The 14316-nt window shown below is 51.6% G+C and overlaps 1 protein-coding gene across 12 annotated transcripts in view; it reads right to left on the bottom strand.

The window, feature by feature from the left end:
• HYDIN (HYDIN axonemal central pair apparatus protein) overlaps positions 1–14316 on the bottom strand; it is a 451680-nt gene that overhangs the window by 119057 nt on the left and 318307 nt on the right. For all 12 annotated transcript variants that reach the window (XR_012664515.1, XM_048816820.2, XM_075118258.1 and 9 more), the window contains 5 exons: positions 13084–13323; positions 12205–12373; positions 10305–10505; positions 8515–8685; positions 720–893 (listed from right to left, as the gene is read on the bottom strand). Coding sequence is in view for 11 of the 12 variants with exons in the window: in XM_048816820.2 (XP_048672777.2) it covers positions 720–893; positions 8515–8685; positions 10305–10505; positions 12205–12373; positions 13084–13323 (955 nt within the window). In the remaining variant the exon portion in view is untranslated. The remainder of the gene's footprint in view (positions 1–719; positions 894–8514; positions 8686–10304; positions 10506–12204; positions 12374–13083; positions 13324–14316) is intronic.

Below are 14316 nucleotides of genomic sequence, written 5' to 3'. Positions count from 1 at the left end.
GATTGTTTCTCACACCCCATGCTCATTAAATCACTATCTTTTCAAGCCAATCATTTTGGATCTTAATGGGCGCTGCAGGGGACTTCAACTTCAGTAACAAGATATCATGAAAAGCATTTCTGGATCATCATAGCATGAAGCCTAGGCAGAGTGGCTGTTACCACCCACGAGTTAGGGCAATCCCTTAGAAAAGCACCAAAGTGTTTTATCTCTATTCTGAAAAGGAATACATCCAGAGCATCACAATGGAATGGAATGCCTAGGTACTAACACCAGAGACTGAAAGATTTTTAACAGGCAAGAGCCACTACAAACTGCAAGTTGGACTTTGCATTACTGGGGATTCTGCACCTCTGAACCCTCAATCTTCTTGATTTCAAGGCTAGAAATCCATTATTGTCCAGCATTACTGCTATTCAACTAGAGGTGGTAATCTAACTGCAAACTGAGAAGCTCACTTTATGCTCCAGCTTCTACCATCTGTGGCGCTCCCCATGGTATTTCCTACCCAAATGCATCAAAGCTCCCTCCACCCATCCCTGTGGTTACCAAGAGCCCCCATGGGTTGCTGAAAAGTCTTCACAACAATGCACTAGAGGGAGAAAATGCAGGGAGGGGATGGAAAGGCTATATTATCAAAATGGTGCTGGGGTCATACCCATCATTTCTGTGCAGCACAGCTGTCCAGCCTTTGTGCTGCTGAAGGTCTGAGCCCTTACCAGCTTCCTCTGACTCCCGATGTGCCTGCTCTATGGCGGCCCTGATGCATAGCTCCCGTGCACGAAGCCCCGCGGAACTGCTCCTGTCAGAGAGGGCTTCCAGTACCACAGAGTCAATGGATAGGCAGGCAGCACTGTAGTGTTTGGCCAAGGTGACAGCAGCAGTTGTCTTTCCTTTAAGAAACAAAAGTCTTTGATATTCATGTGTGGTGCATCTTTATCTAGGCACTGTATGAGCAAATGCTTTGAAATAGCCTGGTGTGGGATTTGTGACCCCTATGAATAGCAGAGTGATAGTCACTTTAAAAAAGAATGGCCAGTGATGCCAGTGACGAGATGGATACTATGGGTATGGGCATAAATCTAATCTCACACTGGTTGCATGAATGGGGATGAATTTGGCCCACTAATTTCTATGGAGTTATACCAGGGATGAGTTTGGCTCAGGGCATCAAACTAACAGGTAGTTAAAGACTGCACAAATCCCACAGATTCCTCCATGTCCAATTCAGCAGGTATGTAAACAGCAGCATCAGTCACACACTGGAGCCAGGCTGGTAAGAAAAGCCGTGTTAGTGGTGAAGTGATATAGCTAGCACCGCTTTGGCACTGAACAGTGTGCAAATAAAACCGTTACTGACCTTTCCATAACTGGTGTTCTTCGAGATGTGTTGCAAGAGTCCATTGCGATTTGGGTGCGTTCACACCTGGAGCGCAGCTGCTGGAATTTCCCCCTAGTGGTGTCCATCAGGTTGGCTCTGGTGTCCCCTGGTGGCCCGTGCACCTCTGTTTCTTCTTACCAGCCACTCTGAGAATGGGGCCGGTGGGTCGGTCTCGGAATGGACATGTGCAACACATCTCAAATAACACCCGTTCCAGAAAGGTTAGTAACTGGTTTTCCTTCTTCAGCTGCTTGCACGTGTCCATTCAAACTGGGCTCGGTGTTCAAGGGCAAGCCAACTGGAGCATCGCTTGGCCAAGCTGCACATCATCTCTGGCCTGTTGAGTAATGACATAGTGTGTAGAAAAAGTATGTACTGAGGACCAGGTTGCTGTCCTGCATATATCTTGAATAAGGACTTGGGCCAGGAAAGCCGCTGCTGAGGCTAGGGACTATGAAGAGTTGCGGAGACTTACGGAATGCTCATTTTGATATAAAATGCCAGGGCTCATCTAACATCCAAGGAGTGTGTGACAGGTCCAATGCCCCTTTGTGACAGGGGCGGATGCGGTGTCGGGGCCTCGCCACTCTTACATTCCCATGCCGGTCCTTTAAGGGCGTTCCGATGCAGCCCAATGGCCGGTTTCCCCGTGCTCGCCCCTTGGTCGGGGTAGTGGGACCTAACAGTCTGAGTCCATGCAACTCGCCCCGCGTATCAGGGCAGGGTGGCCCAGCGGCCAGAGTCCATAGCTCCCCCCTCTCAGGCGGGGAAGTGTATCCCAATGCTCAAAGTGGTAGGGGGACCCGGCCCTCCTATTGGCGGGGTTTCCGGGGATCCGCCCGCAACACACCAAGCGTCGGTGCAACTTTAACGCTGCTTGTCTCTAAAGTTCCTGTGTCACTTCCTACCTTCACCACCGTGTTCTTCACTCTGGGGGTGGGGGGTCCTCCAGTCCGTCCCCTCCGGTCAGGACCTCTGTCTGGGACGCCAGGTGCATCCCAGCTTGGCAGGCCCCTGGATCCTGGAGCGTTGGCCGTCCCTCCTCAGGAGCTGGCGGTGTGCCTCCTTCTCCTCTGGTGGTCAGCCCAGACTGAGCACCTTTGCAGGCTTTTATACCTATTCTCCAGTTGGAGCATGCCCAGCAGGGCTTCTGGGGCGGGACTTCCTCTGCCAGGAAGGAAGGGTTAACCCCTGCGGTACCAGTGTGGGGCCACTCTGCCCCGTCACAGAGTGCAAGCGTTGTTCCTCCCCATTTGCATGTGGTTTAGTGCAAAAAATTGTTAGAAAAATAGGTTGGTTGCAGTTAAACTGGGACACCACCTTGGGAAGGAAACTTGGGTGCGGGAGTAACTGCACCTTGTCCTTAAAGAAGATTGTATAAGGAGGCTCTGCTGTGCTTGAATCTCTGACACTCTCCTGGTCGAGGTGATTGCCACTAGAAACGCCACCTTCCAAGACAAGTGCACCAGTGAACATGTTGCTAGTGGCTCGAAGGCGGCCCCGTCAATTTCGAAAGGACAAGATTCAGATCCCATGGGGGAAACGGATCCCTTATCTGTGGGAATATCCTCTCTAGGCTTTTAAGAAAGCGAATTACCACCTCATGTGGGAAGACCCACCTATTGTCTATTTTCGGGTGGATTGCTGAGATGGCTGCCAGGTGGACCTTGATTGAGGAGAGGGCCAGGCCCCGCTCCTTCAGAGATAGGAGGTAGTGCAAGATGAGCTGTAGTGAAGCCTCCATAGGAGACACTCCACGTTGGGAAGACCAGAGGGAGAAACGCTTGCACTTAGTCCAGTAAGTTGTCCTCGTGGAGGGTTTTCTGCTGCCTAGGAGGACTTTACGCACCTGTTCCAAACAAGCTCGCTCATCAGGGTTTAGCCATGAAGATTCCAAGTTTTCAGATGCAAGAAGCTGACGTTTGGGTAGAACAGTTCCCTGGGTCCTGGGAGATCAGGTCTGGGTGGAGTGGCAGGCTGACCAGTACCTCCATGGACAGCTGAACGAGTGCGGAGTACCAGTGCTATCTGGGCCAAACCGGAGCTATTAGAATAACTCGGGCCCAGTCCTGCTTGATCTTTGTCAGCAACTTGTGAATCAAAGGGATGGGCGCAAAAGCGTAAAACTGGTGGGATGACTACTTTAGCAGGAAGGCATTCGTGATGGACCCCAGGCTGTGGCCCTTCAGGGAGCAGAATTATTGACATTTCCTGTTGGTGCAAGTGGCAAAAACCCCCACCTGCGGAAGAGGTCCCATGCAACATCCATGCAAAGGGACCACTCGTGGTGAGTGGAAAAGAACCTGCTGAGGTGATCTGTGAGCTGGTTTTGTACGCCTGGTAGATAAGATTCTTGATGCTCGATCACATGAGTGATGAAGAATTCCCATACAAGAGTTGCCTCTCAACAAAGAGGGGATGAGTAGGCCCCACCTTGTCTGTTGATGTAACACATGGCTGATGTATTGTCCCTGAGAACTGAGATTGTTTTGTTTGTAATATGGGGCAGGAACACCTGACAAGCTACGCAGAGATCTCTAAGTTCCCTGATATTGATGTGGACTGAAAGTTCCTCTTGGGACCACAGACCTTGTGTCCTGAGATGTCTTACGTGGGCACTCCAACCTAGCACTGAGGCACTGGAGACCAGATGTGCGGACGGTAGGGGCCTTGTGAAGGACACTCCCTTGCATAGCATCCTGAGGACTAACCACAACTCCAGGGAGTTGAGGACTTGAGGCAGCACCCTGAGGACTCTGTCCAGATGTCTGAAAGGGGAGTACACCATGCCCAGCCAGGCCTGGAGAGGTCTGATTCTCAGTCTCACATGCTGTACTATGTATGTGCAGGAAGTAGGCTTAAACACATTCTAATAGTCATAGTCAGAAGTGCCTGGAGGGAGCGTATTAATGATGAGATTGATCAGAAACGGTCCTCCAGAAGATGGGCCCTTGCCAATGTCAAGCCGAGAACTGCCCCAATGAACTCTATTCTTCAAAGAGGCGTTAGGGTTGACTTCTGAACGTTTATCAGAAGACCCAGCTCTGGGAAGGTTGATTGTATGAGCGCAATGTCGGACTCCACTTGCGCTGAGGACTGGCCTTTGATGAACACCTACATACATATACATACAGACATGACTGTATTCATGTCTGTATGTATATTGATCTTTTAACCAGTACTCTTTTCTTGTTAAATAAATTTTAGTTTAGTTTAATAAGAATTGGCCATAAGTGTATATTTAGATAAGATCTGGAATATTCATCAACCTAGGAGGTAATGTGTCTGATCCTTTGGGATTGGTAGAACTTTTTTATATGATGAATAACATTTTCAGTAATCCTCATCATATTTGACTTGGGTGTCTGGATGGAGGCCTGAGGCTGGGTTACTTTAAGAGAACTGTTATTGGCTTCCGGGTAACCAGTGAGGTATTATAGAGGCTGTTTTGTGCTGGCTTGGTGAATCTAAGTATTGGAATATCCACCAGCTTTGGGGATTGTCTGCCCCATTCTTTTCAGTTCACCCTGAGTGACCTGTTGGCTCCCCTGGGACTCCGGGTCACACAAGTCGAGGGCGGCATACCCATCCCTCGGATCTAGAGACAGGATAATGGACACCAGGGGGACTATGCAGAACTTCAGCTTTTTTTAGGTATGGGCTGAGTCCACGCAGATCCAGGATCTGCATGAGCCCTCCCTTGGCTTTGGGGATCAGAAAGCAGTGGCAATAGAACCTCTTTCCCCTTAGTTGTAGCGGAACTTCTTCCATGGATCCCACCCGGAGAAGTGACTGCAATTCTAGCTCCAGAAGAAGCGCATGAAAAGGATTCCTGAAGAGGAATGGGGAAGGTGGGTGGGAAGAAGGGGTAGAAATAAACTGGAGGGTATACCCCGACTCTACTCAAAACCCAGGGGTTGGAAGTAACCCGTTCCCAGGCCTTGAGGAAGTGGGAAAGGTGGTTGGAGAAAATAGGGGATGGATCCTGAATCTGGGGGTTTGGTATGCCATCCTTGAGCACCTCATCAAAACGAGTGTCTCAAGTTGCCTGAGTGGCATAGGCCTGATTGAGAAGGCCCTGTGTAGGAGGAGGATGGAGGTGGCCTGCATGCAAACCCCCTGTTCCTTCTCCCCCTCTAATCATGACGTGGCTGCTGGGGGACGTAGCAGCCATATTGCTGGGGCCTATATGGTCTCCTAAGCGATGCAGGATTGTGCAACCCAGGGACTTTAGTGTCACCATGGAGTATTTAAGGCTGTGGAACCTCGCATCTGTTTGCTCTGAAAAGAGCGAAGGGTTTTCAAAGGGCAAGTCCTGCAAAGTCTGCTGAACCTCCTGCTGGAGCCAGGATGGTCTGTAACCATGAGCTTCTGAGCACAGTGACAGCAATCTGGCCACAGAATCAGCCACACTCAGGCTGCTTGCAGGGAGGCTCTGGCAAAGAATCAGCCACACTCAGGCTGCTTGCAGGGAGGCTCTGGCAACCGACTTGCCCTCATCCACAAGGGCCAAGAACTCCTGCTGATTGTCCTGGGGGAGTTTGTCTTTAAATCTGCTCAAAGTCTCCCACATATTTAAAATCATAGCTACCCAGCAGAGCCTGCTGGTTCGTTATGCGAAGTTGAAGACCTCCTGTTGAATATGCTTTCCTCCCAAGCTGGTCCAAGTTTTTGGGGTCTTTTGCCCTTGATGTATGTCTCTTCTGGCCCTGACAATCCCTCTCATTGGCTGCCGCCACCATGAGTGACCCAGGGGGAGGGTGAGAAAATAAAAATTCAGAGCCCTGGGCAGGCACAAAGTATTTCTGTTCAGTTTTCTTGGCGGTGGGTGGGAGGGAGGCAGGGGTCTGCCAGAGGACCTTGCTGGGCTTCATAATCGCCTCACGCAGTGGAAGGGCAACTCTTGTGGGCGTTGTTGCTGCCAGGATGTGGTTACTCGATGGCCTGTGCCTGTAAGCCCAGATTGGATGCCATCAGATTCAGTAAATCCTGGTGGGCCCTTAAATCGCCCTGAGAAGGAGACGACACCTTTGACACCACTTCTTCCTCAGGTGAAGAAGAAGAGGAAAGGGCATAAAAAGCTGTCCCCACCTCCAGCTCTTCCTCTGCCTGGGGAACCTGTGCCTGCTGATCAGCACTGACTTCAGTACTGGATTGTGCGCTGGGATCGGTATTGGGTTGTGTGCCGAGTCCAGTGACCGGCTTGGTACTGGGGCCAGCCCTCCGCATCTGTACCAGCTGATGGTTCCAGGGTCCCTCAGTGAGGCACCAGCAGCACCCTACTCTCTTACATGACTGAGTCGGAGCACCACGAGCTAGAGCTTTGGCTCAGGGAAAACCCCCAGGGTTCCAGAAAAGCCACTGCATGGGTGTCGATTCCCATGGATAAATGGGCCAGGTGCTCTGTGGCAACATTGCACCTGGAGCTCCCAGGGTCACCGATGGGCACGGGGAGTGGTGTCTGTAGCCCCGATGGTCCCATTGGTGCATGGAACAGGTCCAACCTTGAAGAGGACCAGGAACGATGAGGAGCGGGGAGACCATGGTGGTGCCGATTCTCCTGGTGCTGGGGAACAGTGCTGCAGCGATGTCCATGTGAAGTGATCAGGATAGGCTTTCCCCTGGAAAGTGGTCTAAGCACCGCTCTTGAACTAGTGGGTGGTGCCGGAGGTGCTGCATCTTGGCTGCCAGGTGATCCTGGTATTGGCAGAGTCAACAAGCATCTCTCCGCTGCACACACTTCCAGTGTGGAAGGGACTGCAAATTGCTCGGCACGGTGCTGCGGGGCGGTGTTGCTCCCTTTGCGCAGTTTGCGGTACTGGTGTGGCTGCTGGCAGCAGTGGTTGTTGCTGTGCCAAAGAGGGAGAGTGGCCTGCCCCAGGGCTTGCTCTATCTTGGTCTCCTTTCTTGCTTCCCTCCGGTGCCAGCGAATGGCTCTTTTCATGGTGACTATGATGCCTCTTCTATATCAGCCAGAGGTGCACTATGCACCAAAGCAGATGTGCTTGGTGCCAAGCCGGATCTCGGCTCCGAGGTCAGTCTTCGCACCACCTCCATTAGGAGGACTTTGAGTCTCGCTGCCTGGTCCTTTTGCATGCAGGGTTTAAACTTCCGACAGATTTGGCAGCAATCTGTCCAAGCACTCGAGGCAGCTCAAATGTGGGTCACTGGTGGGCATAGATTTCCCACAGGCGGAGCAAGCCTTGAACCACGGCAACCGAGGCATGCTCCGATACCAGGGCAGGGGGACACCAGAGCTGACCTGACGGATACCACTAGGGGAAAATATTTCCAACAGCTGTGCTCGGGCATGCACGCACCAAAATCAGAATGGAAATGTGCAAGCACTCGAAGAAGAACTAGTGTAACTTACACACAAGGTTATGGAAGATGGGAGGGTCTGGAAAAATGATGTCCTTTAGAACATTAGACAAAGCACCAGGGGAGGCTTTATCTCTAGAGCCTTCCACTAGCTGCTTTTCTTGTACATGCCTATCTTCTTTCCCCATGTCAGTGAGTCCTGTTTTGCACACTCATGGAATGCCAAGTCCATGTGTCACCATTTACACCTCTCTGCAGACCAGCTGACACTGAGATGTCTTTCACCACTAGATGGGGTGTAGTTTGTTGTCACCAAGCTGATCCTGATACAAATTGGGTCAAAGGGTGTTTGTTTGTTTGTTTTTGAAAGGAAAATTCAAAGTGCACTCCGCATAATCCTCCCCAGCTCCCTTCCCCAGAGATGGGGCCCTCCACTTCCAGGGTTTGGAGCTGCCATGTCTGCTCCACTGCGGCCTAATGTCTGCCAAACAAATTATCCTCCCCCATAGGTGTCATCACTGGTGTAATCACAACTAACTCTATTGATGCGAATGATGTTATGCTAATGTCAGATACAGGGGTAATTGCGGGGAGACTCAGGCCCAACTTCCCATCTCCGAGTGGGACTTTTATTTTCTCCATCTCCGGCCCAGCTACCACTGGTTTGGATCTTTGTCTCCTACCCAGCTCTAGGCCACGTGGTGAAGATAATGAGAAAGAATTTGTCATTGTCGTAGCAACTGAGATAATTTTTCCTGCCTTTCCCTTCCTCCCCTACCATCCTTCTGGCCAGAAGAGAACAGTCTCCGCACCTGTAAGGGGAGCGCCATGGATTATGATGACAATGCCTCTGCGGTTCTTGGCTGCACGACCTTCTGGAGAGATATCGATGCCAAGGTGGCGTGCGATGGCTCTGGAAATGGGGTTGTTGTCTAGTTCTCCAACAGCCTCCTTGCAGCTGCCATCAATGCTTCGCTGATACTCTACCACAGAGAAACAAGGGGTCATATGACTCTACCAGATGCCAGTGTCTCAGAGAATCCTTCCCCATTCCCTGACAGTGCACTCAGTGCTTTGGGAGAGTCCTCAGGAAAAGGACACTCGCCAAGTGGGGACAAGGCATGATTAGCATAACACTAAGGGCCTCAATCCTGCCTTCAGCTAAGGGTGCTCAGACATTCCTGGGTGGTCCCTGGTGTCCTCTCAGAACATCGACTCACTGCTGCAAGTGTCCCAGCTGCTGGAAGGTAAGCAAACAGGGTGACAGAGCGGGGAATGGACAGCCAGTCTGTCTGCCACAAACACTCAAATTGATCTGCCCACTCTGTCACATCCCAATACACCCCACTATCCAACAGCACCACAGGAAATGACATCACACTGACTGCCATGCAGCACCTGCGGGTTTGATCCCAGGGAGTATGAAGTATAATTACCAGGCACATAGCAACAGACATTTAATGCAGTCCTGCTACTGGGGATTGAATGTGTGGCCCAAGCAAATAATCTGCTATGGGAATCAGACTGCCAAGGCCCTGCGGGATTCCTCTGCAGTTTAATGATCTCCAGCAGAGAGCTGTTTTCCTCTTTCAGCGGTTTCTCTTCTGCTCAGTCAAATGGTTAAGAAACACAACACAGGGAGATTTGACTGTGAAGATTATTTTCATGGCCCTTCTATGAATCAACTGCAGTGTTTGCAAACAATCATTTGCTTCTTTACAGCTCCCAGCTTTTTCCCTTATTAGCCCACCGATTGCCATACATCTTGGCTCGTGACACTGTAAGCAGCTGCCACACACATGACAGTGACAGAGCTTCCCTTGTTGGAATGCTCTGCACTGCCATGCAGGAGACCCACACTCAAATCCTGGTGATGGACTCAGTCTCCAAGTGTCCAGATCTCAGAATGATGGCGAAGCTGGGCATTGGCAGGGGAAAAGCACCTCCCGTGGCTCAGTAGTGATGTTTCTGGTTAACAGAGAAGTGGAGGGAGTGACGCAGAGTTTCATACAGCCCTCCAGAGTCAGTGGCAAGCTCCTCTGTAAGGAGAAGGGGAGTTAACATCGAGGCAAATGGAAGGATCATGAGAGGTCCAGCTGAGAGTCTGGGGACCCTGTCCAGGGAAAGGAAAGGATCCCAGACTACGTTACATGGGTGCTAACCCACAGATCTGAGAGGGTGCGAATTTTTCACAACCAGAGCAAAAAATCCCACTCTGCTTCCACAGCCAGGGAGGCACATGGGTACAGTAGGATGGATGTGGTTCTGTGGAGTGAGGGGAAGGTAGGATTTTGGGAGCTCACTCGGGATCCTCCTGTTTCTGTGCACAGTGGCGCTTGGAGTGGCAGAGCAGTGGGGGCCAGGCTGGGGCCAGTGAAACCATTGATCCACTGGCCATCACCCCCGTGACCCTCCAGCCCGGCAACATAGGCATGACGTGGAGGAGAGGATTTGAGGCCTGATGACTTTCAGAAGGTGAGAGATGGGATCAGCTTAGGAGGCCAAGTCTGCAGTGAAATGATTCAGGGAATACATGAACCCTCTATCAGGGCCATTCCCACCTCAGAGGATGGTGAACTGCTGGAGAGCTGGGAGTGGTTACCTAGCCCCTGTCCTTTTTCAGCACCTTCCTCCTCCTCCTCCTCTTCCTCCTGCTCGAATTTAGACTCCACCTTGTGAGAACGGCTTTCCTCAACAACGGAGATGGAGGGAAAGATGGTGATCCCGGTGGAGGCAGTGCGCGTGGTCCCAGAAGGATTTTGCTTCACTCTGCGCTCGGAGAGAGATGGGTTCTCTTCGTCATCTAGCCGGGGAGGGAGGGAGGGGAAGAGAGGGAGGAAGAGGAGGGAAGGGAGGAGAGATTGAGTGCAGGAAGACATGGTGGGACTTGGCTATTCACCATCTGACATTTGTGATTGCCTTACTGTACAAGCTAGGTTCAGGCAATGCCCAAGCCATATGCCGCCCACTGCGCCTAGGGCAATTTCACCTCGTGGCTTTTTCTCAAATGGTTCTCTTTGATTAGGTACTCTTCGTGGTGTGCGATTGATCAATCACATAATATGATTTCTGCCTCAGTATCGGGTGACTGAAACTTTCACAGCTGGAGAGCAGCTAATACAAAATGATGAACAGCAAATTACAGCCCTTGCAGCAGGAATGTTTGGTCAAATGTTCATTGGGCATGTCTATAGCTACTGCAGTAATTACTGTGGTGGTTCATGGCCACACTGCCCTTCTTCTTCTGATAAGCACGTAAAAGGGGCAGTGTGGGGGGCTGAGAGCCTGGACTCTCAGCTCTGTGCACAGCTCCCCCTGGAAGCCGGGCTGCTCTTGGGGCTCTTGGATCCCTGCGGATCCCGCTTCTGTTCTTTGTAATTCTTACGTGCGTGTCAGCCTTTTCTATTTTTATAATGAATTCCTGTTCAACAGACCAGAGGAATTTGCTGCACACAGAGCAATCAGCCAGTAGCTGAACTGAAAAGCACTGCTCTTCAAGGTGTGAACATAGTGGGAAAATACATGCGCTAGATTGCTAAAGCTTGCTGGCCTGTATCTCTCATGCACTTGCAGTCTGGTAGTGACTCATTATGTGTAATTGTACATGGTTCAGGTTAGTCTCTGTTGAGAGATGTGTTGTGTCCTACCATGTTCTCGGAATTATTGAGGGGCAGGGCTCTTCCTCCACAGCCATAGAGGGGCATGGGTGCAGTAGGATGGATGTGGTTCTGCAGAGTGAGGGGAAGGCAGGATTCTGGGAGCTCGCTCAGGGGATCCTCCTGTTTCTGTGCACAGTGGAGCTTGGAGTGGCAGGGCAGAGTGGGCCAGTCTGGGGCCAGTGAAACCATTGCCCCACTGATCCACTGGCTATCACCCCCGTGACCCTCTGCAACATAGGCATGATGTGGAGGAGTCTCTTGTACAGGGGGCCAGACTAGTTGATCACAATGGCCTCTCCTGGCCTTTGAATGGATGACTCTATTATTTAAGGTAACAATGGGTAGAAAGAGCTAGATCTGGGTGGCATGAAAAGAATCCATGAAATCCCATCATTTGGGCTCTGGCTCCAGCCTACACCCTAGAGTCTTTGGTGACAGGAGTCTAAAGGGCTGGATTCTGTTCTCAGTCCATTACACTGCTGTACAAAGGGGGAGTGACATCAGTGGAGATACTCCTGATTTACACTGAGCAGATGGGGCCTAAGTCTCCTCTCATAGCCTGTAAGTCAGGAGTGACCCATCAAAGTCCACGGAGATTCACCAGTGTAAGTCAGAGCAGAACTGGGACCAGTACATACAGTGCTTGGTGTGGGCACTGCTGGCTGCTGCAGACAAGGCCTGCTATAGAAGGCCAGCCAGTAAGGTGTTTCCATGTGGATATCTGGGTTTCCTCCATCAGCATTTCCACTTACATGTAGCCTTGGGGAAAATCCTAGACACAGCTAAGGTCAGTTCTGTTCCTTGAAAGTCTAGAACAAGCTGCACTTTGTTCAGAGTCCTCACCGTTCTCTTGGCTTATTGCCTCCATCATTTTGGCCTTAGCTAGCTCATCTGGAATCCTCTTCTGTTCTTTGTAATACTCCAGCACCTCTGGAGGCAGCTTCTCACCTGGGATGCGAGGGGGCAGCAGCAGGGTGTTATGGGAATCGTAGCCCTTCAGCATCCGCAAAATCTGTGGCCAAAAAGAAGAGAAGCCACAGACATAGGTCAGGCTTCCAGGAATCCATTCTCTCCTCCCCCAGAGTGCCTCAGAGAGAGCCCAGGGGCCTCTCCTATCCCCTCTTCCTTCTCCTCTCTCCCACAAAGGCGTTGTAGAGACCTCCCCTCTAACTGAACTGGGCTGGCCCCAAACCCCTCTGCAGCCCATCAGCGCAGCTGCCTGCATCTGCTGGATGGGGCTACAGGGTAACATGAGGTGCTGGCTGCTAGAGCTGGACCACAGCCTCCTCCCACACCGGTAGATCAAAGTCAACCTGAGGCCTGCTGTGACACCATTCACTTGAAGCCTGCCCCCTGGTGCGAGGCCTATGACTCAGTGTGAAAGGTCTCCCACCAGCTCCCAATTGCTCTGCCAGGAGGTGCTGGTGTCACAGGGCAGTGGAGGAGGGAAGAGGGCATTTCTCTGGAATAGCACATGGAGGGAGGGGTTTGTGGGACTAGGGAATGACTCCAACAGGGATAATCCATGGGAGTTGGGAAGCAAGCAATGAAATGCAGCTACTCCTCAATGCCAGCATCACAGCTGCTGGCCTTTTGGGCTCTCCTGCATGGTTTGCCTCTAGTGCTTGGTCCCGCTTAATAAAGAGTTGGAACTTCAGGACCTCTGAAGCATTCAGAGGTTTTAAGTGACAAGGGGGGTGCCAGGACTCCCTCTCCTCTCACCCTCTCCTCAGTCAGATACTGCTGGTCAAACTCCAAGGAGTAGAACTCAATGGGGAACTTGCATGGGTTCTTCACTACCACCTCTGCCTCATCCCCCACACCATATGGCAGCAGGGGCCCCAGCTCCAGCACTGAGGGCGTGAACTCCAGCCGTGGCTCCAGACCGTATCCAGAGACAAGCAACAACAGCCGGTCACTGCTCTGGGAGATGTGCACTGTTAGATGGTTGGTGTAAAACCTCTGGGAAGAGAAAGAGAAACCCGTGGGATTCCTTCATGCCCCTTGCTCCAAAGAAACACACAGGGTCCAAGTGCACTACTGGTCTATGTGAGATCAAGGCCCTAGGGGCCAATGAAGTTGCACCCATTTACTTACATCACCAGTGAATTTGGCCCATATCTCAGTGTATTTGCATTCAGGCCCCAGGTGGTTCCAGGACCCAGCACTGTATCTGGGTACTTGTATAACAAAGCCAAGATGATGTTTTGGGTGATTTCATCCTTGTCCTTGGTGAATGTACAACACAAAGCCAGTGGGGAAATGAGCTGTAGCCTTTACAGAAAGGCTCAAATGACACACAGTGCAGAGAGTGATTCACCTCTTCCCAAAGCCGCACTACCTGAGCATAATGCCTGGCAGCACTGCCTCAGAACAGGTGAGACTTATATGGGGGTGGATCAGCCTGCATCTAAGGAGCTCTTACACCTTCTGCTGAAGCATCTGGCACTGGCCACTGTCAGAGACAGGCTACCAGGCTCGATGGCCCTTGGGGTTTCCCCCCTTCATGGGACAGTTATCTCCGGAGGCAGAGTTTGGTGGCAGCACTGATGGGGAGTCTAGGAGAGCTGTGTTGTTAAAGGTGGAAAGGCTGCTCCCAGAGTGATGGGGCAGTGCTCCCAGTTATAAAAGCCATAGGAAGGGGGTCATCAGGACCGTCCCTAGCAGGGTGCGGGGCCCGGGACAAATCAGCCTCTATGGGACCCCCTTAACATTTTTATACAGGTGAAATCTGGTGTGGGGAGGGGACACCAGTGCTGGGGGGCAAGGGACGATGGAGAGTCACAGGGTTGCACCTGTGCTAGGGGTGAGGGGGCCCGCTGTGCTGGGGGGTCCTGGAAAAGGGAAGGGTCTGGGGCAGAAGGGCACTGGATGGGGTCAGCTGGGCACTGGCATGTTCTGGTGGCACTAGGACGCTGGCGGCTGGTGTGGCAGCAGGTGACAGCAGGAGCTGGC

Source organism: Caretta caretta, chromosome 12 (genome assembly GCF_965140235.1).
Source record: "Caretta caretta isolate rCarCar2 chromosome 12, rCarCar1.hap1, whole genome shotgun sequence".
In the NCBI taxonomy this organism is placed as follows: domain Eukaryota; kingdom Metazoa; phylum Chordata; order Testudines; family Cheloniidae; genus Caretta; species Caretta caretta.
Note: the sequence above shows the minus strand (reverse complement) of the source record. Positions and strands in the feature narration are given on the sequence as shown.